The sequence below is a fragment of the Centrocercus urophasianus genome, unplaced genomic scaffold (assembly GCF_019232065.1).
Source record: "Centrocercus urophasianus isolate 14NV4802_14NV808 unplaced genomic scaffold, USGS_Curo_1.0 seq_12, whole genome shotgun sequence".
NCBI lineage: Eukaryota > Metazoa > Chordata > Aves > Galliformes > Phasianidae > Centrocercus > Centrocercus urophasianus.
In genome coordinates this window covers 62,537,216-62,563,829 of record NW_024884364.1, presented here as the reverse complement: position 1 = coordinate 62,563,829, position 26,614 = coordinate 62,537,216, and the positions used below count along the sequence as shown (strand labels likewise).

At 38.9% G+C, this 26,614-nt stretch overlaps 1 protein-coding gene across 1 annotated transcript in view; it reads right to left on the bottom strand.

Annotated features, from left to right (window-relative positions):
- Positions 1-26,614, bottom strand: part of COL4A2 (collagen type IV alpha 2 chain) — a 135,191-nt gene that overhangs the window by 24,617 nt on the left and 83,960 nt on the right. Inside the window, exons 4-23 of the mRNA XM_042810331.1 lie at positions 23,758-23,892; positions 23,631-23,675; positions 21,375-21,491; positions 20,666-20,737; positions 19,029-19,064; positions 18,869-18,931; positions 16,671-16,706; positions 15,986-16,027; positions 15,383-15,457; positions 14,108-14,152; positions 12,907-12,969; positions 12,092-12,136; positions 8,876-8,929; positions 8,548-8,614; positions 7,237-7,338; positions 6,678-6,833; positions 4,833-4,925; positions 4,400-4,566; positions 1,717-1,789; positions 1,515-1,634 (exon numbers count right to left, since the gene is read on the bottom strand). Coding sequence (XP_042666265.1) covers positions 1,515-1,634; positions 1,717-1,789; positions 4,400-4,566; positions 4,833-4,925; positions 6,678-6,833; positions 7,237-7,338; positions 8,548-8,614; positions 8,876-8,929; positions 12,092-12,136; positions 12,907-12,969; positions 14,108-14,152; positions 15,383-15,457; positions 15,986-16,027; positions 16,671-16,706; positions 18,869-18,931; positions 19,029-19,064; positions 20,666-20,737; positions 21,375-21,491; positions 23,631-23,675; positions 23,758-23,892 — 1,606 coding nt within the window. The remainder of the gene's footprint in view (positions 1-1,514; positions 1,635-1,716; positions 1,790-4,399; positions 4,567-4,832; positions 4,926-6,677; positions 6,834-7,236; positions 7,339-8,547; positions 8,615-8,875; positions 8,930-12,091; positions 12,137-12,906; positions 12,970-14,107; positions 14,153-15,382; positions 15,458-15,985; positions 16,028-16,670; positions 16,707-18,868; positions 18,932-19,028; positions 19,065-20,665; positions 20,738-21,374; positions 21,492-23,630; positions 23,676-23,757; positions 23,893-26,614) is intronic.

Below are 26,614 nucleotides of genomic sequence, written 5' to 3'. Positions count from 1 at the left end.
AGCCTGAATCTCTCTTGGTGCGGCTTGAAGCCATTCCCTCTAGTTTTATCACTAGTTACACGAGAGAAGAGGCCGACCCCCAGCTCAGTACAGCCTCCCTTCAGGTACTTACAGAGAGTAATGATGTCTGAGCATCCTCTTCTCCAGACTGAACAACCCCAGCTCCTTCAGCCTCTCCTCATAATGCTTGTGCTCCAGACCCCTCACCAGCTTTATCACCCTTTTTAGAACACACTACAAGGCCTCAAAGTCTTTCTTGCAGTGTGGGCACTCATGAATAGCATCTTATAGGCAGCTATTCCTTATGTATTGCATCCCAGCATTTTAAAGCAAAATTGGAAATACGATAAAGTTGGAATAATCAGACATTATTTTAGACCCCCACAGCAGAAAAGCATGAGAGAAGCACTCTTAGAGGGAGCATTCCCCTAAAAAGGCTGGCCAATCAAGAACATATGGGAAATGTGAGTCACTGCTGTGGACAGCCTTACTACCCTTTCTGAAATGCTGTGAGCGGATATGAGGGAAAGCATACACATCACTAGAGGTGAATGAAAGTTAGTTGTGGTGTGGCATTTAATTCTTAGATCTTGACAGAAGCTGATATAAAATTGTGCCCAAGTGGGCAGAACTTTCTTAGTCTGTTACTCTAGTGATGTTACCACAACATCTTTAGAACATCACCAGAAAACGTTCCCATCCACAGATTTAAAAAAGTACCATTTTTACTAGTAGTCAAACCCACTGTGGGTCACACCAGATGACAAAGCTCTGGTCCATCCTCCTATATGATGCAAGAATCCAGTGGTGGAAAGCAACATTTGTGATAGGTGATGAGGTATTGTCAAGCAAGTAAATAATGATGTGACCTACATTTTGGGGATGGAAACTATTAACTCCCTCATATCAAAATGCCGCACACAATCTATAGATAAGAAACTACTAATTATCACAAATAAACCACTTATATAAAATTGGCCTAAATGGGTTATACACTACCACTTATGTATTTAAATAAAATTGAAATAGAAGTATAAGGTGGTTCTAAAGAATCTGAGGGTAAAACTGATATTTAGTATATCAACAATCAGCAAGGCCAGTTTAGTTGTGCATCATCATCTGTGTGTGAAGGGCAGCCTGATGATCATTAATCCTCAGAATTAAATGTATTAGTAATTGAGTGTGGCGGAAATGATTTAGCTTTGTTTCCAACTTGGACAGAAGGATGTTGGATGTTGCGGGAAACTGTGTGAAAGACCTTGCAGAAGTCCAGACATGATGCCAGTGGCTCTTCCCTTGTGCACCGATGGAGTCATGCCATCACAGAAGGCCACAAGGCTGTTCGGACAGGACCTGCCCTCGGTGAAGCCATACTTGTTGTCTTGTATCACCTGCCTGTATTCCGTGTGCCTTAGCAAAGCTTCCAGGAGGATCTGTTCCATGATCTTCCCCAGCATAGAAGTAAGGCTGACAGGTCAGTAGTTCCCTGGCTCGTCCTTTCTTCCCTTCTTAAAATTTGCTACTTACCGGAAGGCCAGGCAGTCCTGGTAAACCATCTAATCCATCTCTGCCTGGGAAACCATCTTCCCCTCTGATACCAGGAAGTCCAGGATCTCCTCGGATTCCTTTGGTGCCTAAAGCAGATCTTTCATTGGGAAACTGCTCTTTCACAAAAGGCATAAATAATTGCAAAATACATGTGACATGATTTTTTACCTTTAGTAGTTATGTATATAGAATCTCCCTTTTCTCCTTTTGGTCCAGGAAATCCTTCTTGGCCCGATTGTCCCTGGCATTACACAAATCAGAAAAAAAAAACAAAAAAACAAAAAAGCAAAAACAACAAGAAAATCCTCAAAAACACAAAATAAAACCACTTAATAAATAATTATCCAGATTTGTGGTTTCACTGTCCTGCTTAAACAAACAAGCAAACCATGACGGTAATGCTTTCCTATTACTCTCTGTTTGATTTCTTCTTCAGTAATCCTATTCCTGTGCCTGAATCCTTATTAACTTGCTTAACTAGGATCAACGCCCATATGGCACAGTAGGGGTGCTTCTACACGAGGATAGCATTAGGAGATCTGTGGCTTATCATAAGATCAAGTCCTATAGATGACTACAGCTGGAGAACTGCATGAGAGAAAATGTAGTAAATTACTTTTTGTTTGCCAGGAAGGAAATTGCTGTAAGCAACACTTTGGCACCATGGTAACAAAACTCTGGGTTATATTTACCTGCATTTTCTCTTTCCCAGTCTAAAAAAGATGACAGCTGCATGGCTGGCAGTGGACTGTGATTCACAGCACCATTGTAGATTTGAAAAGCAGCATTTTCCTCATTTATGAGAGGAAGGAACTTAGGCATAGAGTGATTAAGTGAACTACCCCAAACCGCAGCCCCATAGGAAAGATTTTGGTTGAAAGGGACAGCTGGAGGCCCCCACTCCATTCTGCTGCTCAAAGCTAAAGCAGGTTGCTCAGGGCCTTGTCCGGTCAAGATTTAAAGTCTCCAAGGAAGGAGATTTCCTCTCTTGCTAAGGTAAGCTGTGATGAGGCTAAGGATGAGTCTTTGGCATTCCTTGGTATAGTGCACAATTCTCCTCAACAGCCCAGCTGAAAATGGCACTACAAGATTTCTCCACAAGAACTCTGAGTTACTGGACTGAATGCATGGGAGATGCCAAGGGCTCAACATTACAGATTCATTTAGTGCTGACTGTTCTAACCCAGTTACCTATAGTTCTGAAAAAACATATTCATGCATACTAAAATATAAGCCACTATGTTTTCCCCATCTTCCTCTTACTGAATTTCAGTGCCCACAATATATGAAGAGAATGTTTGATGCATTTATTTTTTCTCTGAAATCCTCCTTTGCCATAATTACTTCGTTTGATTTCTTTTCCATCACCGTCTTTCATTGGCATTTTCCAAGCATTTCTTAGGAGGTGAAAAGCATGTGTGGAAATGGAAAGTCATCTCAAGAATATAGGTTTACACTTCTGTAAGTGTAAAATGGGAGAACAAATTTGAGTGAAGGGATCTGTCTGTGTTTACCTCCTGCATTTTAGTGAAGCCACATCTATGGATGTAGAGATTCTTCTTCTGCACAATGCTTTTTATAAGCCAAAAGAAATCTGAAGAACTGAATACAATACTGAATTACGTCACTGACTTTATAACTGCAGAAATTTTCAGCAATAGCACTGCATTGTATTATGTTCACTTTGTTATTTGTTGCTTTCTAGGTTTAAATGTGTACCATGCAGTTTAGCCCATGAGTGTTTTCAAAATGGCTTAGAGCTATTTCTGATTTCTCTTTCTCCACAGAAAAGAATGCCCACTGCTTGGGATATAGATGTATTTACTTACAGTAAGTTCACATAGATTTGATCTAAATTAAATATATTGATTTTCTATAAAGGTAACTTGTTGAACGTGTTAAGAAAATTATGGACTCACTTCTGCTAAGCATATGGACTAAGAATAATTGAAGTAATTTGTTTTATGGTGAATTTGTGGCAGACCAGAAGCTGAGATAAAGTCAGGGCTTTGCTGCTGAGTAGTCATTGTGATATGACATGTCTATATGTGCCTTAAGTCTACAGTAACTTAAATTCCGGGATGAAGATAATACAGTTATTATTTCAAAGGCAAAAAAAAAACAAACCTGCAGAACTTGTAAAAATTAATCAAAGTTTCCACAATGAACATTTCAAAAGGTGTCTTTTTAGAGCTTTTTATTTTCTAAAAGAAAAATCCAAACTCTAACTAGATGCAAGTAATTTTTTTTTTTTTTATGGTCAGAAAGCCAGAATTTCTGACTGAAAGCATTTCATTTGCTCTGACATCTCTATACAAACAAAATCAGTTTTGGGTTAGCTTAACTAAAATCTTATTCTAAAATCTTGAGTTTTAACTGTGAGAAAACATAAACTAGTTGGGATAACAAAAATATAGCACCTTCAGCAGTAAATATTAGCAAAACACTCTTATCAGGGTTATTGACAGTGTTTTTTTTAGGAAAAAGTTATGTATTTGTAACCAAGAATCTCACATTTAATATCTGACATTTGCCCCTCATTAGAAACAATTTGAAGGAACTAATGAAATTGTTTCCCTTCATAATCAGTGCTGTAGTTTTGCTGAAACAGCTCTGTTTAAATGGAAAGTGCATTTTATGTGGAAATCTTTTGCTCTTCCCACAGTAAACTATTTTAATTCTCATCTTAGCAACTTTTAGCTCTTGGTATTTTGTAGCAATCTGAAAACTATGGAAGTGGCATAAAAGAAAATAAATTGTACTTTTCATCATTTTTCTTCTCATGGAGAATAGCTGGTTTTTATTTGTAATAGATGTACAAAACTATGTATTAAAGAAACAAGTATCTTACTTTTGCTCCAGCGTAGCCAGGAATACCATGTGGACCTTGATCGCCAGGTTCTCCTTTTCTCCCAGGCTGGCCAGGGGTTCCTGGAAAACCAGGAGGGCCACGGGGGCCAGTAGAGCCCCTTCTGAGTTCATCACTCAAAAGGCATGTACTGCAGTCACCTTCTTCGCCTAAGGAAGTGGATTGGAAAGAAAACTGTCACAACAAACACTTTCAACCCCTTATACACACATATATACCTCAAGTATTTGAGAAAATCACTTTTTTTTTTTCCTTTTAAAAAACAAAATCAATGTCTACTTGTGGTATTAGCCTCAGATCAAATTCACTGGTCCCCGAGCATGTCATAATTAGACTTAATTAAAACTTAAAACAATGGAGGTTTTACACAATGTATAACAGCAGATCATTTTTTGAGTTATTTATTATAACCTACCTTTAGGTCCTCTTTGTCCTCTTGGCCCAGGAAAACCTTGTGCACCAGGTCTACCTGGTGTCCCTTCCTGTCCTTTTAATCCAAAGAGAGAACCTAGAAGCACAATAGAGTAAGAAGATAAATTAATGTACTGTAAATTAACGTACTGCTTCTCCTTATTCCACCTTATTCAAGTTGGATTACATCTGATCTTTTCTGTTTCTCCTAAAGTCTTCGACTGTATAACTCAGCTGTTATTAAATCCTCTTTCCCTGTTGTTTCTTCCCCTCCTCACAGCTTCCCAAACCCATTCTCAGTAACTTCCATTTGTGTGTTAATGGTCCCTTACTGTCTTACTTATGCAAGCTTCATCTTCATCCCTCTCTGTACTAGTACAGCCACCTACTTCAGAGGGGCCATTTGCTTGTCTCCGCATTCCCAGGCCTTACTTACTTTCATCTTCTAGCAAAGAATTCGTATTTTCTATTTCTCAGCATTGAAGTTCCACCCAGACCAGCTTGCCTGGATTGTTGCTCCCCCTGGCCACGACTGCACTGCAGAACTCCAGTGACCAGTAACTGGCTGGAGCACGTGGATTTCCTTGTCTGGAAACCAGTATGAGGGAATGTCTCATGTCTTATTTTGGTAGGTTCAGGACATGCCTTGACACATATACAGCCCCAGGACCTAAGTCTTAGACTGTGGGCATGACCTTTGAAACTTCTGGTTACAGCTTTCTCTTCCTTGTTACTTCTCTGCCTGCTTTGGTAGATGATTCTATCTATTCTTTGGTCTCTTTCACCCTAAATTCCTTTGTTTTTAACTCTTGGCACAACACGGTTTGCAGTACCACACACCACCTGCTCTGGATTACTTCCTGCAATCCTTTTCTCCACTCCTGCTCTTGCACTGCTGTGTGTTGCATTTCACAGAGACAAATGCAGTCTGAATTAGAAGTTGCCTCTGGAAAGCACCTAGTCCAATGTTCTTCTCCAAACAGGGCCAATCTCAGTTGCTCAGGGCCTTATTCAGCTGAGTACTGCGTATCCCCAAAGATCAATAGTCTACCACCACTCTGGGCAAACTGTTCCACCATCTGACCACAGATGTGAAAAAGTTTTCATGGAGTGAAAAAGTTTTTCCTATCATCTGAGTAGAATTTCCCTTGTGAAAACTTATGAACATTCCTTCTTGCCCTGCTGCTTGTACTCCTCAGTCAGTGCGTCTGGTTCCATTTTCACTGTGACCTCCTGAGAGAGAGGTACACAAAAATAGCAGTAAGATTCCTCTTAGCACTTTTCTTCTCCAGGCTAAGGAAGAAACCCAGCTCTCACAGCCACCCACTCTCTGACTTCTGCTTCAGATCCCTAACCATCTGGATGACCATCTGTAAGACTTCTTGGTATTCTTGGACTGGGGGAGACAAAAAATAAACTTTTCCACAACTTACCATTTTAACCTCTGTTTGCTAAATTCAACATATACAGTCAGTGTCCTTCATGCCAGACCCTTCTCAGTCTAGCACACTTACTGGGACACTCTTCCCAGAGTACTGGTACATATAATTCATTTGAAACTTGAGCTGTGAAAATACTTCTTACCAGAGCAGAATGCAAGTCTAAGAACAGAATGCTCATCTCTCCACCAGCCCAAAACAGACCTCTTTTTCAAATTTTTCCAGGAATGTCTGGAAGTCATGCAAAACCTTCTTCATCAGTGAGCATACATCACTCCTATCCAATGTGTCTTTCCACCACCCACTCTGTTTCATTCCCTCAATCTACTTTTTCACTTTGTCTTGCCAACTGTTATCTTTAAAATAAGCAATGATGTTCCTGAGTTCTCAACACCTCTTCTTGCACTCACCTGGAGTTCCAGGGGGACCAGGTGGACCACGGAGTCCTGGTTCGCCATGTTTACCTGGAAACCCAGGTGGGCCTGCTTGATAAGCAGGAGATCCTTCTTCACCTTTTTCACCTTTTGGTCCTATCTCTCCAGGTAAGCCTGGCTTATCTGCATCTCCTGAAACAGAACCAGGGAAGAAACTCAGAAGAATTTCTTACCAGTACTGCACAAAGAGCTGTAAGGTAACAGAAGGGACTGTTCCTACAATTGCATGTAGCAAGCAGGGAAAAATGAAGACGTTTAAGTGTGTAACAAAAAGTGTAACTGCACTTTTCACTTGGGCAAATCAACAGTTGGTACTGAAGCAAGGTTCTGCCGTCACCTCTACTTCAGTTGTTTTGCAAAGTCTCACTGGGGCCAAAGCAGGTTCATAAAAAACCTTTCGGTTTTTGCTACTGCAGTTAGTTACTTATCACACTGCACTGCATATTTCACCAACTGTACGTGCATTTTCTCCACTTCACTCCCATACCAGTTAAAACTTGTTAAATTGCTGGAACAAGTGTTACTGGGATATTACCATCAGAGAATCCTGGAATACCAGGCAGCCCACGATCACCCTGCTCTCCTGGTTCCCCCTGGAGTCCAGAAGCACCTGGAAAGCCTGGATCACCTCTTACACCTGAAAGACAACCCCAATACCACAAAACATGTTAGTGTGATGCTGTTTGTGACCCTTAAGTGATGACCTGTGGTACTCTGCAGATTGCTTAACTCCTAAAATGGTTAAATTAGGAACTTCACCTGCTTTGGAATATTACAATTCACCATTATTTCTTAAAGGCAGCTTTAGAAATACAGAAATGTAGTACTTCATGCTATCTTAGTGCAAATAAACAAGTATATCAGAGAGATTTCTGTAAAGTCCTAATATCTGGAAGCTGAGCATACCCTGGAATAGGAATGGTGTAGAGCCACGAAGCCAAGGTAGAAGATCTCTGAACTCTTTCCAGTATGCTCCTAGAACTACACTTCTCCTGATGAGCTTTCTGAGGATAACCCCTCCTTTTCCCTACAAGAATTTGCCATTATAACCATGTGTGAAATATGAACTTTGCTCTACTTTACTGTACCAGAAGCATCTACCTTGGCCCAACTATTGCATCAGGAAAGTATTGTCCTTTTGTCGAAGGCACAGGATATTCCATCACCTTGCCTGCTTCGTCCTCTCTCCACAAAGCTTCTCCTGCTCCTAAAGGCTTGGCAGGTACTCTGAGTGATTTAAACAGTGTTTATCCATTCTCTCCAGGAGGAAGAGAACTATTCGCTATTGCCAGACGCTCTTGCATTCAATAAGACTAGAAAACTCTACAGTGTAAGGATGCAGCATGGTGTAACAGCAAGTGATCATCATTCCTGCTAGTGCTTTCCTAGGAAGTTTTGGCCTTGGCAAACTTTTATCACTTTCTGTGTGTTTGTAGTCTGGCCAAGCAGATCCACCACAGCCCTACAGGGCAGCTGGCTGCGAGCGCTACAAATGATTTCTGCATTTTATCCAGAGACTATGAAATAAGACCCAGAATACAGACTCTCCCTTTCTTCTTTTCATTGGACACTTTTTTTTCTTTATTTTTTCTTTATTTTTTTTTTTCCTCTGTGCACTCAGGAATGTATGGATGAGTTTTGTACAGCAGTCTGGCTTCAGCAGGAGAGACAAAGAAGCCATCTGCCTGCAAAAAGGTAACTAGGGCACTCTTTCGTTATACATTTTGGACAAGTTAAGCAGTCCAAAGTTATTAAGGAGTTGAATTCTCTGGCTTTAATGCTTTTGATCTATGCAGCAGGTGATAAAACCTGGCTAAGATACACAGTCTAAGCAAAGAAGACGTACCTTTTCTTGGAATGCGGTAAGGAACATAGGCAGGTGGTCCTGGAGGACCCATCTCACCCTGCTCCCCCTGTTAACGGAAGTTGAAGCATCATATTTAAGCATATTATTCTGGGGAATTTCTATTAAAATGGAAACAAAAGCCCATGAAACACAAAGAACCAAAATTCCAAAAGCACTGACACAGCTTTTAAGAAATGTGAGCCATTTCAGTCAATAAACGACTTAACTGCTACTACAGTAACAAGGAACACTTTGATTGCTACTACATCGTGGAGAAGAGAAATTACACCTGGATTATCACTTCTGGCAAATGGAAGTAAAGCAGTACCTTGCCTCCTCTAGGACCATATTGACCTGGTTGACCATCCAATCCTGGAAAACCCTGTAATACACATAAAAACAGTTGACGTTTCCTTTATCAGAAAGGCAATTAAATTTGTTATCTGCAACAGTTGTCTTCCTCTGGTGTTACAGTGAGAAGTATGTAATAGAGCTGAGCAGTTTGTTTCCCTGGGGTGTAGCAATTCAGGCAATGCCATTACAGAGTCACAGAGTCACACAAAGTCACAGAATTGCAGGGATTGGAAGGGGCCTCTAGAGATCATTGAGTCCAACCCCCCCCAAAAAGCCTTATTTTAACCTTACCTGAAAGATCCATCTGCTAAATGATTATCTATTTGTTTCTATATGAAAGCAAGAAATCTATCTAAAAACACAGTGTGGAAAAACTACTTGGCATCACTGAGAATAGTATTTCTCCTGGAAATAGCTAGAAAAGTTCTGACATAATCCACAATGCTGTTGCATAAGGACAGATAAAAACAGCAGTCACATTACACACTGATATTTAGTGCATTAGAAACATAAGTGGATGTGTTCAGTCAGTACTTGGAAATAATCTTTCTTTCCATATTAATACTCCTTTATATGATGAAAATCCTACAAGGATCATAAGCAAAAGGAAGAAAACAAATGATCAAGCAAAAATCTCCATGCAAATTTTAAAAATAATGGGATACTTGTAATTTATAAGCTGAGCATTTTAGCACGTCCTGCTGTTTTCTGCAGGTTCATTTCCAGAATGGTTGTAATCACCAATCAGCAAGGAGCAGTGAGTTATTTACAAATTCACTCATGTATGCGAGCACAGAAGGCAAGCATTCCTTACAAAAAGCAAGATGATTAGGCTACTTTATTTCTGATTAAAATTCTAATAACAAGATGTTCACCAATTATTCAATCAAACGTCCCAAATCTACAGTTTTGCAAGCTTGCACATCTTCTGTCCCACCAATCTGTGGGGCTGTATAGTTATGGGAAGTGCTGACAAACCGAGTAACTTGAAGCACCAGGGCACAGAGGTACACATTATGAGAAGCACAGCCCAGTTCTGTTCCTTTTGAAACCAGCAGTGTATGTGCTGCATTTAATACTAGGTCAGGCTACCCCAGGGCCCATCCAGCCTGCCCTTAAACACCTGCAGGGACAGGGCATTCAACATGGAGGTGATGCTCCGTTTCCCAATGGGTTTTGCTAACTCTGCTCCTCAGGTTTCAGTAGTCTCAGTTTCATTAAGTCTCCTCGTGCTTCAATGTTCCATCTGTTAGATCAAATCTACCTCTCATCAAAGGCTGGAAGGATCTGCTGTGGCACAGGCTTTTGTGCTGCTGATGATAGTGCAGACAGATGGAGCACCTACACTTACACATCCCCTTAGACACTGAAGGGTGGGAGAAGAGAAAGATGTTCTCATTGCTGGTCAACAGCATGGAACTGTGAGGGGCAACTGGGGATTAGGGAAAGAGTCTACACCAGAAGGCAGTGGGCATGGAACAGGTTACCCAAAGCAGTGGACACAGCACTGAGCTTGCCAGAGTTCAAGAAGCCTCTGGACTATGTTCTTGGACATAAGGTCTGACTTTTGTTTGTTTCTGGTGGAGCCAGGACTCAATGATCCTTGTGAGTCCTTTCCACCTTGGGGTATTCTATGATTCTATCATTCTGTCACATGAAGACATATTTCACATGCTGGAGGTGCACAGAAAAGAGCAGATTTCATTGATGCTGATACAGAAAAAAGAATAATCTATGCATTTTATTCAGTTATTTTTGGGAATCTCTGCTCTCTACAGAAAATATTCATAGGTACTCTGGAAAAGGACTAGTGTTAAAAAGGCGAGCTTTTACTAGAAAGCAGTGGCTGGACTCTTTAACTGATACCAACTAAAGTAGTTTCACCAAAGCCAGAAGATTTGTAGAATTCACACTAGTTAGATTTAAAACAGCACCTCCTGAATTTCACAGTAGGAACAACTCCTACACAAAGTGAATATTTTCATAGTGGGCCCTTGAAGACGTTTACACAATTTTAAAGCCCTTGAAATTCCACAGCTCTCAGCAAGATACCACAAACAGAAGTGCATGCATCAGTGGCACCTACATGACAACCGTCAGAAAAAGTTAAGTACTAAGCATAAAGGCTCTTTACACTAGGTGGAGCTGGTGGTCTAGAAGTGCAGCCAGTAGCTTTCTGATTAAGAACTACTTCACCCAACGCAGGCAGACAGGGCAACTATCCTCTCTTTTTTAAGAATCAAATCATTCAAAAAACGTTAGAAAAGGGGTTATTGTGAATAGCAAATCGAGCAGCTTATTCCCCTTCAAATTTGTCCAAATCAATACACGTTTCACTAAAACTGTTGCCAAAACTCACTTCCAATAAAGGGAAGGCATCGAACATTTCTCACCAGTGCATGAACCTAAGTTGAGGTCAATCATTTGGTTTTAATGGACTCTGCATCACTCTCTCCACGTATGTATTTTGGATAGTGAATTCCCTTCCACACCACCAGGTTTTGTCATCAATTCAAGAGCTGCACAACTGTTAGTTTTCATGTATCTTGTACTTTAAGTCCCTGTATTTCATGTTATTGCTGTTGCGCCTTGGTGGAAAGTCAAACGTGTAAACCAGTTAAAGATGGAGGAGCATGGGAAAGTCATACATCTCACAGTTATCTGAATATCTCACAGAATTAATTCCTAATGCTAATTGAAAAGGCCCTTTTCTGAGCATAAACAGAAAGTATGAGCTCTTCCTGGTCTGACAAAATGCAATTTTAAATATTCGGGTGTGTTTCCAAGGGGACAGAGATTTAACTGGTGTATTTACCATTTCTTTTTTTTTTTTTTTTTTTAACTTTTGATATCCAAAATGTACCATAGACACAGATCTTAAAAACTCTTCACAATAACAACTTTCTGCATGTGGAAGAAAATTACAGATTTCATGGTAGTAATAATGGGAACAATGAAAATGACAGCTCATGATGCTTTTAAAACGTGGTCCTGTTGTAAAACAGACTTTAATTAGAGAACTGGTTTTTTTTTCACACTCATGAGGAAATGAACTGACCTAAAATTACCCAGATGATGCTTGTTAGACTACAATTGGTATAATTACATGCAAAATTTGTCTTCTGCAGTCTTCTTTTCAGACAGATTGCCTACATGTGTGTTGGAAACAACAGTTGTATGAAATACTTACTCTTTCTCCACTAAGTCCTGGAAAACCATCGTTACCAGGCAGTCCCTATGAAAGGACATTAAAGTTAGTAAAAGAAGAAATGACATAATAACAGATTCTTTATTTCTTAGATGGAATAAATATCACAATTATTTTGAAAAAAAATAATTTTAAACTAAAACTTACTCTTAGAATTCAGGTACTTTTTCAATGTGACTAATGCATGATGCAAACAGAAAATATCTGAAATTTAACCAGGTATTTAATTTTTATCTTCTTCTTAATCAATCAATTGTAAATTGAGCATGAAGATGCTAAGCTTTTAAAAATGTCTGAGATTTTTTAAAAAATGTATGCTGACTACTGTCACTCTGTTTAAGCACTTTAGAAACAATGCCCCCACAACGCATTCATACACGCTACAGGTAACAGTATTCACATTAGCTTTCTTCTGGGGTCAGTGGACTGACTGGGACTGGAGTCAAACTTGTATTTGTTAACCACAGTTTAAAAAGGGTTAGGGTGGAAACAGTGAAATGAAGTCCATCCTGCAGACCAGTGGAGGAGCAGTGGTAAATGAGCACAACTTTGGGTGAATGATGCAGGAGGGTGGAGGGTGGTGAGTCACGTGGGGCCCTTCTCCTGTTACCGTTGTAAAAATATCATTTTTCCTTTCCCGTATCAGGGAGTTCAAAGCTGGCCACAACTTGGAAGACACGGGCAGAAGAGCTCTCATTTCTGTGGCTTATTTTTCTGTGTTTTGCTCCTAAAGACAAAGTCTCGGCTTGGGCTTGCATATTCAGTAGCATGAATTTTACCTTCAATGAGCGACTCACCCTTTGTCCTGGGAAGCCCATTACCCCTTCTTCACCTTTTTCAGGAGTGAAGAGAAGTACACCCTAAGAAATATTATAGTCAGTTCAACATATTTCTACATGATGTGCCAAGAAAAAAAAAAAAGAGAGACTTCATGGAAACTAAACAGAAGAAGATAACATTTCAACACATGTATGATTTTATTATGTCTGCATGTAAGAGAACTAATGTCCTTAAAGTAGAGTGTGACGTGCTTTCTTCATTACAATAACATGACCAGGACATTAGGGAGAGTACAAGGCTTTCTCTCTTATCATCTCCTTCTGTATTTCTTCCGCAGCTGTGACTTTAAACATAAGTCAAATCAGCTGTATGACCAAGTAAGCAATCCTGCTTATGCCCTAACTGTAGCTTGAGAGAGCTATTTGGCAACAATAGACATGGTACTATCAGAAAAAAAGGGAGAAACATATCCCACTCTGTTACATCAGGATGAAAATCAGTGGTTTTCCTAAAAGAGTCACAGCAAAATTCTGCATGCGTGAATTCTGACCAAGAGCAGGAAATCAGAATAGGAACTGCAGCAGGATTCAGACTGCAGCCTTCTCCCATAACCTCACTGGGAAGTTGACTAGACCATCTAAAAAAATAAAGGTCTGCAAAATGCCCAGTGAGGCATCCCTAATTGGTGAAGGCTGTATTTTAAACCACTCTGGGAAGTAAAAAAGAACTGCTCAATAACAAAGCTATTTAGACAGACTAGAGATTTCATGTGAGTTAACTAAACCACATTCAGTCAAGCTCGGTCGACAGCTCTAAATGATACAGCAACACATGGGATTACTTTCACAGTCAACAGACATATGAGGCCAAAAGTCTCCATGTGCTGGAGAGAATTTGGACAAAATTTTCATACGTTATTACTTAATGGAATTTGAAACAATTTTTAAACACAGTTGACCAGCAGTTGTAAAGAGATCTATTGATAGCTAAGGCTAAAATTAAAAAATGTGTGAGGGAAAATCTTATTTTGGTCAACCAGTAGAAGAATGATGGATTCTTCACTGTGGAATTCTTAGACATCATATTGCTGCTAAGGTTTTCTAAAGCATCAAAACTAGTGCTCCTGATAATGTTGCTCCAAAATTGGATCACATCATGTCAATGAAGAATACACTAACATTAATTCTGATTTATTTGTTTCTGGTATTCTCCACTTACTGGAAGTCCAGCTTCCCCTTTTTGTCCAGGCTCTCCTCTTTCACCCTGGAAATGAAGAAAAATGTTCAGATATTTTAGGCATTCACATTTTAATAACTTCCAAAATAACTTTTAATAACTTTTAATAACTTTTTTTTTCTTTTTTTAAATACACAGTGAAAAACGCTCAAGAGAAACACCACCACCCTTTTGCTCTTACTGGTAAACTAGTCATATGGAAAGGCTGTTTTCTTTAAAAAAAAAAAAAAAAAAGTGGTTTTTTTTTTTTGTATATTTGATAATTTTCCTGAAGTTGTCTCCAGGGATTTGAACACCTTAGGATATTATCAGGCCTGTTTGTAAGATGCCTGGGTGAGGTGCGCACCTTATCTCAGATTTACTTATTGCTTATCTGTGAATTATCTGATCAGATGGTAGTAATTCCTTGAGGACAAGACAAATCACAACCTATCAACTCACTATGTCTGTCTCTCCATTGACTATAAAAGCCAACCAGAGAAGTAGCTCGTATGCAAAGATCTCTCCTTAGTGAAGGAAATTCCAGATTGGCACCAAGGACATCTTTAGATCTTTCAGTATCACACGAGTTTATTTATCTGTCTGTAGAAATGCTATGAGCCATGTGAACTTTATATCTCCAAATTCAGGACTAAGGACTACTTACTGGTCTGGATTGGTGTTCAACATAGAAAATGTTTATACAGAGCATGAGAATTTCTGTTTCTAACAGAAATAAGAGATGACAATAAGCCGTATCTTTCTGTAGAGGATTTATTCAACATGAATGGACAAGCCTTAACTGTAGATATATAGACATCTGCACCACAGAGACACCTTACATACATACATACATATATATAAATATACACAACAGCTCAGGTTGCTTCCATGAAGATTAGTTTCTTACAGCATGATAATTTCATTCATCATTACAGAGAATGAGATACAAAACAATTTTTCAGCTGGTATTTCTGCTTGTAGAATCAGAAGACATCAGTGATTGCCAGTAGCTGCATACTAGGGTTTATTTAAACAGAAAGAACAAGTTTGCTAAGGCAACTCCAGTCATTGTTTATGAGAAGTGCTTTCTGAGTAGCCACCATAGCTGCAATAAATACCTTAGGATTCAAGCTACAGGAAAGCAGCAAATTTGTCTTGAAGTATTCATCTCTTCTAAGCACAGTATCTAAAAGCACATTGCTATGATATTTTAGTTTTGATACTGCTAGGCTCTCTTAATTCTTCTTGCATTTTGGCGAAGTATTCTGTACTTACTTTGTGTTTGTCAGTGGGGACACCAATCAGTTCTCTTGTGGGAAGCCCAGGTGGACCTGGAGGACCTGGGGCGCCCTGAAGGAAAAACATAAAGGTATGTCTACTAACAGTTGCAATACTTTGCCAAGTTGTTGGTCTGCACGGGGTGATGAGTGGAATGGAAGATGAATAGAAAAAGAGTAATGCAGATATTCCCCTGCTAAAAATAAATTTCTAAATCTCTAAATAAATTGACGGCAAGAAACAAATTCATTTTGTACTGGGATAAACAAATATGAATAGATACTTGCTCTTGCCATGTATGTTTCCAGAATAAGTGTAAAGGTTATTGCTTTATACAAGGAAGTCTGGCTCTATACATTTCATACTCTGTCTTGGTATAAATAGGGCACAGTTAGATCAGGTCACACAGAAGTTAGTTCAGCTATGACATTTGTTATGCAGATTACCATTAATTTCAAAGCTATACCTGTTTGTTTTTCCATTAAAGTCATGTAATAAAATCACAAATTAAGAGAGCATTCAAAATAGATTCCTTAATAAATAGCAAACAGTATCAACCCGCCCTTCTGTAGTGATACTAATTCATTAGTTTTCCTTTACCTGTTCACCTTTTTCTCCATAAAAGCCAAGACCTCTGTTGCCCTGCAAAAGCAATAGGTCAGGGTTTACAAAAAATACAGCTCTGCTTTCTAATGTAAAGTTTAAATTCGAACATTCTGAAAGGGCTTTTCAGATTTAGAATTCCGTCAGATGCCACTGAAGAAATGTAATCAAGTAATTGTCTAGTTTTAACTTAGAGTAATTTTAGAGAACTGAAAAACATTTTCATAAACCTAAACATTTAGATGACTTTAATTGAAATCTCATGATACCAATGTTAACAGACTTTGAGTCATTCTGAGTAACGGCCAAACACCTCTTTTGCAAATTTTTTAGTAGACACTAAATAAAAATACTCAGGTGAGTCAGAAAAATTAGCTCATATGTATTTTTTTCAGCTGAGATATAGTCGAATATTGTACAGATGGCCAAGTTTCTCTGCTCATGGGATGCCACTGTGACTACAGTAGCAAATAAAATCTGGCTCTAGAATTGGTTTAATTGTTTTGGAGCAGCTGATCCAGCGTAGGATTAACTTTCTGTGGTATGCAGCCAACACAAAAAGTCTTGTGCTACACAGCCTTTGGAGGGGCCCGTGGTTCTTTATTTTACTGCCTTCAAGTCAGTCTTGGATAAACCTTAGCAACACAAAATCAACAGTAATGACTTAGAAACAAAGACTTACTTGTGGTCCTTGCGGTCCTGGGGGCCCTGGTGGTCCCTAGAGAAACACAACAGCGGGGAGAAAGTTACTTGTTGCTTGGTAATCAATGCATGCAGGAGCTCAGTTACTCTGTGCTGGAAATAAAAGTCTGTATTTGGAAGGCAGTGTATTCCTTAGCACTTAGTGTACCAACATCACCACATAAACGGTATCACTGCTCTGAAAAATACCTGTCTAAGTCATACAATAACCTCTCCTACAAAGTCTCCTAGCTTAGACATAATTAAATTCCATTTTTTATTTCAAGCAATAAGAACTTACGCTTTTGGATCCTGACTTGTTAATGTTTTATGTTCATACCTAGACTAGACACAACACACTAGACTGGTGTTTTGATACAGCATCGGTGTGCAAAGGCTGCTGAACCAGCATTAACATCTTAGATTACCAATTTAATGTTGTACAGAATGGTATCAAAGGAAAATTGTGAGAAATGAAACTGTAACAAAGAAAATGCTGCCACAGTTTTACAGAACAAGTAGTAGGAAAGCTATTAATTGGAAAGATAACTTGCATTGCCTCAGTTAACTATGGTAGTTAACAGGCTTCAGTGAGCTCTAAACTCTTAAAAAAAAGTCAGTGGGAGAGGTGGGATGAATAAGAAGCATGAACTTTCCAGAGAAGAAGATGGTGAATAAGAGGAATAATAAAAGAGAGCTGCAGATGGATCTGTCTACCTGCGGAGCCCCAGGGGGGTGCAACTTGGGTTATGAAAAATCAATCCCAACTTGCAAGAGTAAATCATAATTTTCTGGCAAGAACTGTACTTGCTATGTATTTCTGTCCTGCTCTGCATCTTCATGTGAATAAACAATAGTCTTGATCTGTTTTGATTAGACAAGCAGTCTACGAGCCATTGCCTGATCTACAGGTAAGATGCACTGTGCAGGCATCCACTTGGAAGCTCTGCAGTAACTTGGGGTAGCCACATTCACCTTCATGTGGGGTCCAAGATTCAAGGACAGTACAAACCTGGAAGCATTTTCTAAGTCCTTCCCAAAGGAGAATCACAGCTTTAGAGATTACAAAGATGTATCAGTTTTGTTAAGAGTGGGAGATAGTGGGGATGCATCTACAGTGGCAGTGTTCAAAAGAGATGTTGCCATGACTGCATGACTGCAATCATGGGTTGCACCCAGTGTACAGGGAGAATACAAGTCATTGCAGGCTTTGTGAAGCTCATTAAATATAAGGATCCACTATAGAAAAACAGTAACTATGGAGATCTCGCTTCAATACGTCCAAAGGAGAAATATATGGCACAGCTTACTCCAGATGATATTACAGACACTGTGGAAAATGAACTTTGGGAAGGCTTAGCATGCTATGAATTTAGCCCTAGAATTTCTAAGCACTGCTTTTTTTTGCTTGTTTATATTGGTTTTTTGTTTTCCCCGGGGCCCCCCCCCCAACCAGTGATATAGAGCAGATTTAAAATAAAATGTTGAAAAACAAGCAGGAAAAAAACAAAACAAATGCTATGAGGTTTCTTACAGGAAAATAAAGCAAGCCTAAAAGAATCGAAGTTCACTGAATCTGAACATCTGCTTTCACCCATAAAATCATTAACCGTGGCAAATAAGAAATGTAGAAAATGATATATGGAGAGAACACAATCTCCTCAGAGAAATATTCAGCAGCAGTTGTCAACTCCAATGCTGTAAGCATTGACTTTTGACAAAGATGACTGAAAAAAAAAGTTTAAAAATAAAATTGTTTTCTAAAAACTAATGAGAAAAGTTAACTAATGCTAATAAAATACCATTTACAAGCAGAAAAGCGATATATTTAGATTCTGATATCTTTGATAACTCGCTGTGGAGGGTCACAGATACCTAAATGGGCTACATTCAATAATCTTTTCAAAGAAGACACTCAAGGAAGTAAAAAAAAAAAAAAAAAAAAAAGCAATATAAATCAAGAGCCTTGGGCAATACAAGGTGAAAGAAAGTACTGCAATTCTTTGTGCAATACTGATCTCTGTGGAATCAGTGTCTCCGTGCTTTTTCCAAGGTTTTGTATCCAACTACAGATACTCATTACTTTTAAACCTCTTTTTTCAGTTCATTTGCTACTTTACAGTCTAATATACTGAATCTTGCTGACATGATTCTTCCACTAGGATAATTTCCTACAGAAAGTATTTTAAGCATACTTACAGGTCTTCCTGGTGTTCCTCTTGGACCAATAGGTCCTTGAATACCCAGTGTACCTGGAGCTCCCTTTAAATAGAAAAACAAACACACAAGCATCAATTAATGTTGTTCTGATGACAGTTTCTACTGACAATTTATTATAATTTTCTACAATACTACTTACTGGAAAACCAGCGAATCCTGGATCCCCAATTTCTCCCTAGAGAAAACAAAGAAGTAAAAAATGCATTAAACAAGATGTACAAAATGAAATAAAATGTTTTCTCATTACATTTTCTTATTACAAAAGGTATTTTAAATAATCATAACATATAATCTGTACAAATCCTTACATACAGACACATTCAATGAATATTTTGACATAATCTAACGTGTTTTATCGTAGATAGATTTTATACTTTCTACATACAGTACAGTTGCAAACAATATATTTGGAGAGTACCAAGTTGACTAGGGAAGTCAAGGAACCAAACTGCAAGGCTAAGATGGACAACGGAGCATGGTCAGTTCATTTTGAAAGACCAAACCAGTAGCAGAATCAGAGATACAACGCTAGATGAAATGTACAAGACCATTTTTCATGAGTTGCATGGGAATTACCAAATCATTTTGATCCTCTTCTGAGTCACTGAAAAGCACTTGGAACATACTGTTTTCAGTGACCACATATTTTAACTGCAGTACATGTTGAAATGTTTTTGGAAATTGGATCCAAAAATGTTCTACTGCAAAGACTTTCCAACATCCATAAATAATGTGGTCTTCAGTCCAGACACTTTCAATCATTTTGAATAGCATCTTAAGTTTTTTTTATATGTAGTTTACTTGAGTTTAGTTAACAGAATAATTTGTGGAACCATTTCCTTTCTGAAATGGTACAGGTGCAAGTATCTATCTTTGACTGCAAAATACTTGAGCAGTTCTGTAATCATTACTAAGAGCTAACAAGTGATCGGAACTTAAGAAGTTTCTGAAAGGAGAAGATTCCATTAAAAAAAAACATAGGCTGCTACAAGTACGTCAACAGAAAGATATATTTTGGCACTCACCACTGGCACAAAATATATACAAATGAACTCAGCAGATCCATTAAGTGCTCAGAATAGATCAGGTGTATGCTTTGTATTTAAATTTGTCACAATTTATACTCTAACAGTTAATATAAGCACTTATTATTATCAGATATTTTCAAATTATACAAAACTATATATTTGAAAAAAAGATACAAATAATTTAAAAATAAGTTTTATGGATTAGGATGTAAAAGTATCCATAAGAATACTTGGAGTTTCCTATAGAACCAAACAAGACATGGAAGCGTATTTTATCACAGGTTAACCAAATTCCTTCATGGAAGTTATAAAGAAAGGGTGATAACATCAAATAGAATCATTTAATGGACAAAAGTTGAACACAGGAATGACTCTGCCACAAATGATATAAAGGTAGCCATTGAATAAAGAAGATAATACTTGAAGCACAATACTTGAACTGGTATTTAAAAGCACAATCTTACAAAAGAATTTCAATTGACAGGTTATTGTATTTGCTCAACTGTATCTGCTGTCCATCCAGAAGGACTAGAAGTCCTCGCAATGAGTGGACATTACCTCCATGGATATCAGATAGGCTTTGCTGTAATCAGAGAGCAGAAGCTGCCTGGAAAAACCTACAAAGAATCTAAGTGGGTCTCTGGGAACATTTCATCCAGAATGTGAGAAAAACTCACTCTCCACCATTTGTAACACCTTGCTGAGCATGGATTGCTAATTCATCAGTTCAGAGGGGCTGCACACGTACCCGATGTCGGCTGGCGATGTCTGGCGGTAGCACATAGGGCTCCCCCTTCTGGCCCTTTGGTCCTTGAACTCCCTGTTTGTGAGCGAAAAAGGAGTAAAATCTCATATTGTCTGCAAACACATCATCAGTTAAGAGTAATAAAAAATATTTGTAAGGCTTTTCATGAGTATGTATGCGTTACTGTTTAAAAGTAGAGACCGTGTTTAACTCTGGAAGTTTCTGATTGATAAACAAGCACGAGCCCTCACGGTATATAAGAACATGGATTTAAGATACAGGGAGAAGAACTCGCTGTTACTGTGATATTACAGGAGCACATCACATCAAGAGGAGCAGCTCATCAGGGCTGATGTATGGACTAGTAAATCCAGGAGCTCCAGTGCTCACCTCAGCACGATCCTACCTCCTGCTCCACAGAAAGCCAGTATGTTGGGTATGAGATAGGGGAGAAAAAAGTTACTTTCATCAGGAACTGTACAGTTTTCCTGAAGTAATCTCCCTGCAGGACCTGCGTGACAGGTATAGCTCTGAGCAGACCTGTCAGCCCAAAGAATTATGGGGCATGTCTGTGGTAGATCCACAAGGATGCTTGATGCTCTGCTAGGCCAAAAGGGATCTCCTGTTCCATATGTTTCCAACACACACTTGTGTGAAATTCATTTCAGTAATCATCTTTGCTTCAGGTATTTATTTACTGTCAGCTACTTACAATGGTACCAGGGAAACCAGAGTGTCCTGGTGTTCCTGGGTCACCTGGGTCACCTACTGTCCCATTACAGCCATCATGACCTGGCTTCCCCCTTGATCCTGGCTGCCCTGGATGACCCTGTTGAGGAAAAAAAAAGTGTTTATCTATCCATCTGTTTCTAGTTTTCCTTTTCCTGTAGTCACACAGTATTTAGACATTCTCACATTAAGCCCAAGGCTTGGATCCATGGGAAACTATGATTTTCAAAGAAAGAAACAGACAGTGCCTTTTTTTAATATAGCTGCAGCTTGAACCATATGCCCCAGACAGCATGAGTAGTGAAGGACCTTTCAGAAAGGGTAAGAAAGCTATGTTCAATACAGTCTCTGTTAAGCAGAGAACTAAGCCAGATGAAACTTCTGTGCAGGGAGTCACCAAGAAATGGGTTTGTTCAGAATTTCAGTGTTTCACACTGGAGGAGTGGGAAGAAAGGTTCATTACTGGCTTTGAATAGCTTCCAAGCTAGGAAAAAAATCACTGATGTCTTTAGAGCTTGGTTGAGTGCCATGATGAAGTTATAAGTACAGAGATGGGAAGAAACCAGACGCTCAAACCAAGGCTGCTGAGGGCAATGTAGAAGCTCCACACTGAACCTCTGAGATACAGGAAAGCAGGGAAAAGTGACTCCTGCCTTATAATGGGTTTCCACTGCACTACTGTTGTTCACCTTAATTGCAGTTGCTACTGGTTTGTATTGGGATTGATGGGAAGAAATTCTGCCCTTTATCATCTTTCTTCCAGGAGGCTCAGTCAGGAAAAACAGAAACTAACATAAACAGAATACGTTTATTTCTTCTTTGCTACCTAAAGCAGGTTTTATCTTTGCTTCTGCTCCCTTGCTTAGAAGAAAAAGAAATTTGTCCATGTCATTTCATAGCTCCATCAAGTACCTGCATTCCGCACTACAGAACAGAGTCAGGTTCACAGCATCCTTCCTCGGTTTCTAGCCCCTAGAGACCCTAGATATCCTAGTACTCTGCTGTTGCAGTTCATATATGCGCCTATCTGCCTTCTGGTGGTCAGTGTTATGCCTTGGCCTAGGAAAACTGGTTGGTGAACATAACCAAATGGGAAGGGCAAGGGCTTGAAGGCAGCACACAATAAGCATGCAGATTCAAATAATATCTGAAGGTATTTATTCCTGACAGTGCAATTGCAGAGGTTGTGGAAGCAGGACTAAGAAAGAAAACTTTCTCAGGTAGCAGTTGTTGTCCAGTCATAGTAACACAGAGCTTTGCAGGAGAGTGATATGTTTGCAGGAGGACAGCACTGAAAAACAACTCAGTATGATGAAAATGTAAATGAAATTATAGGCTACAGAATTTTGCATAGGAATAGGAAAGAAGGTTTTCTGATTTTCTTCTAAGAGTGATAAGGAGAGAGAGGAGAGAGGAGAAAGCCCTGAAACTCAATACAGAGTTTTTCAGGAACAAAAAAGGGTGAAAGCTGAGTGGATGTGGATGTGTGGGTTGCAGAGCAAGGCCCTGGTGTCAGGGAGCACTACAAAGGAAACCCAAGCCTGGGAACTCTGTCCAGGGATTCCAATGACTCAGATTTCTTTGTTATTTTATGACACAAGATATAAAGAAGTGTAAGCTGGGAAAATACTGTGCTGTGAACTTTACCCAGTTTTCCTCTTTGAATGTTTCACATTCATGGACCTGGACAATTTGTTCAAAGTTAGATACTAAACAGTTTTTTTAAGATCATCTCATGCACGCTGTATGAGATACAAACCACACAACAATGGTTACATTTATTGGTCTTTCTACATGCTTTACAGCTTTGAAATAATTAAGGCATGACCCAGGGGTGTCCTTCGCTCACAAGCCTAAGAGATGTGAAGTACTTATCTCACACGTTATTCCCATAAAAGAACATACTTTTCTGGGTAATCTCTAGGGACACAGGGAATTTCCTTCTTTTTTTGTCATTTTTTTTTTTTTACAAGGGGATTTCTCCATAAGACAAAGCAAACAGACCTTGATTATCAGAGGGAATGAGCAGGAGCACATATTTCATCCTGTTGTTGAGCATCTGCATTTCCACTTACTTCAGCAAATGCCCTTAGCTTAACACTGTGTATGTGGCTGATACAGAATTCAGACCAGACGCATTAAGGTACAAAGGCTGCCACATTTGCAGCCTTTGTAAGGTACACAGTCTGCCATATTTGCAGTTGGTGGTTTCTTCAACATGAGGTAACCAGCTACTTACAGGAATGCCATCTGCCCCTGGGAAACCAGTGACTCCTCTTAGCCCCTAGAATGAAACAGCACAATTAAAATGATGTTCCATCCAGTACTTTGCTCATTAGCTAAAACATCTGATATTCAAAAGTTACCATTTCTCCTTTGGGTCCACTTATTCCTGGATGTCCTCTTTCACCTTTGTGACCTTTAGGACCTTGCAGTCCTGGGATTCCCATCAATCCCGGTGGTCCAGGGAGCCCCTGTGATCCAAGCTGGCCTGGCTGGCCCTGATAAAAGTAATAAAAAAGCATTTATTTAGGAACAGTTGAGATGCATGAAGCTCGACTGCAGCTCAGCTTCCTTGCAGTGGAGTCAACGTCTTCAGAAGAAATGAAACACAGAACCTTTTTTATTCCAGTAGACCAGACACTTTGATGAAGGTAGACACCACACAAAGAAACTCCAACAAAGTGATCACGTTGTTTGGAAATGAAAGATCAAATCAATATTTGCTGTATTCAATGCTACTCTATGAAAAAGGTGTTTTTTCTGGAATAAGCAGAATGACTTCTCAAGAGTGATTCTCAGTGGTATGAGACATAATCAGTTACACTCCAAGCAGTTAAAATATGCTTAACTGTGAAATCTGTTTATTGGGACATTTCTTACAAATGGAGACTGATATTTAATGGCATGAATTTCTGCCTGTCTGGGACAATACTTCTGTTTAACACTGGAGCCTGAAAGTGTCTTGACACATATGCCATTAGGGGCACCCACAAAGGTTGGGGGCTCCCTGTCATTAAAAGCTGCCTTCCAGCACTGGTTTGGTAGAACAGCCTTAATGACATTCTTAAGGCCACTTCAAACACTGTTTGAAAATCATCCTCTGTTGACTGCCAGCATCACAAAGCTCATCACAGGGAGAAAAAATCATTTTGAAATGACACAGTGGTGGTTTAGGTACTGAAACTGTGACAGTATGGCTGAGATCTGTGAACAAATGTATTTGAAAACTGTTCCAAATGCAGGATCAGCAAAGGAACTTATGCTTTTTGTGCTCTGGGGTACCCATTGCACTAATGACACTAACAGTAAGTAGCCACGGTCTTTTCTGAAGAGAGATGCTTAAATAGCACAAAGCACCATTTACCAAAACACTCTAATTAAACAGATTCTAATGAAAGTATTTTAAAAATGCAATTAGATTTTCACAGACCACTCCCCAACAGCACCAGTAACTCACCAAGCAGCAGAACATGAACAAGCAGATATGTATTTATACAAACGAACTGATGCAAAACTAACATTGTGGGATAAAATATATGGCACAGTTGCATAAAAATAGTGAAAATCTCTCTTATCCCACCTTCCTGGAGTAACTTACTTTTTTTTCCCACTCACATCTGTGCCTGGAAAGAAAGACCTAAACGATGTCCCTATCGAAGGATGCTTTGAATGTTCTGTGTTCAATTCCATTAAATGTAAATGAGATGGGAGGAATAAAAGAGGGCAGTGTGGAGACTCAAAGAAATGAACCTGAAGATATCCATTTTATTTGTACTCAGAAAGCAGTACTCAAGCCAATGAATGTTGTTTTCTGATTTTATGCAAACTTTTATGCTCCTAATAAGGGATAGCCCCAGTTGAGACACAATTTAAACATTTCATTTTCAACAATCTATATATAACTATATTTTATATATGCTGTAGTTGTCTTATCAGAAAGTCCAAAATAAATACCATGACTTAAACATAGTGTACTTCTAGTTAAAGCAGGCAAACAAACAATCAACAACAACAGAAAAACAATCTATTTTCCACACTTGTTTTGTGAAAAAATGCTGTAACAACAGTTTGAGTACGTTTTTATATTTTAAGACCCCTGTATTACATCAAACAAGTTCCTCCTAAGGAGATGAGATAACCAAATTCTGTACAAAACTCAGTGAATTCTTCTTTCTTGTAAAAAGTCTAGGAATGAGCCAGTATAAAGAATGAAATACATGTCATTCCTCAGGGACAAGCAACCAGTATGGATCTCTGACAGTGTGGATCCTTTGCTATACTGTTGCAATTAATTTGACAGAACTGATTGTTTAGGAGCACTGCCAAAAGACAACAGGGATTTAAGTGTTTGAGCTGTCAGCATGAAAGATAATCTCTCCTGTGCTTACAACAAAGCACAACTTAATACAAGTTCCCTACTCCTAAAGTAAGCCTGCTCATGGGGATTACTGATGTTTAGCGGGCCGATGTCTTTCCATTTATCAGTTTAATAAATAGAGAAGAAATAAAGACACATATAAAACATGCTAATCCTGTTGACAGGAGACATGCACATCTGAGTAAGCAGCAGCTCATTTCCTTATGCCAGTCACAGCTGGCAACTGCAGATGCACCTTTCTCTACCTTAGCAGTTTTGGGTCTTTTAAAATCAGTTAATCTCTAGAAGTCACCCATGGAGGTGCAGACCCATGTCTAGAACAGCTGCACTTTTCTTAGCTACTTGCCTGAGATAGAAAGCTGTTGATTGGAACCACTGGAATGCTTCTAAGCCACAAGATCAGGAAAAAAAACCAAAAATCTTTTCTGATGCCACTTTTTCTTATCTACCTTTAAGTATAACGGGCTTGAGAGAGTACAAATGAGCATACACTGTGGAAATGCCTTTTTAAGGGAAATAATGGGTATTTAATTTGTTTTTAAAAATGCAGATTTTTTAAGTACAGTGTATCTATTCTTATGCAAATATCTAGTTAAAATATTCCATCATACCTATAAAGATGTAAGGCCTAAATAACTTGAGACAATTTGTCCTTCCCTTATACCCAGATATGGAAAGGAACACTCAATAATGATGAAAACATATCCTGCATACTTGCAAAGAACAGATAAAAATTATTCAAATTCAATTTTAGATATCTGAATTCAACTTAATTTTGAGAAGTTCTGAAAATAAACATTTAATTTCCTTCCACAAAGAAAGAAATCATGGATTCTGCATAC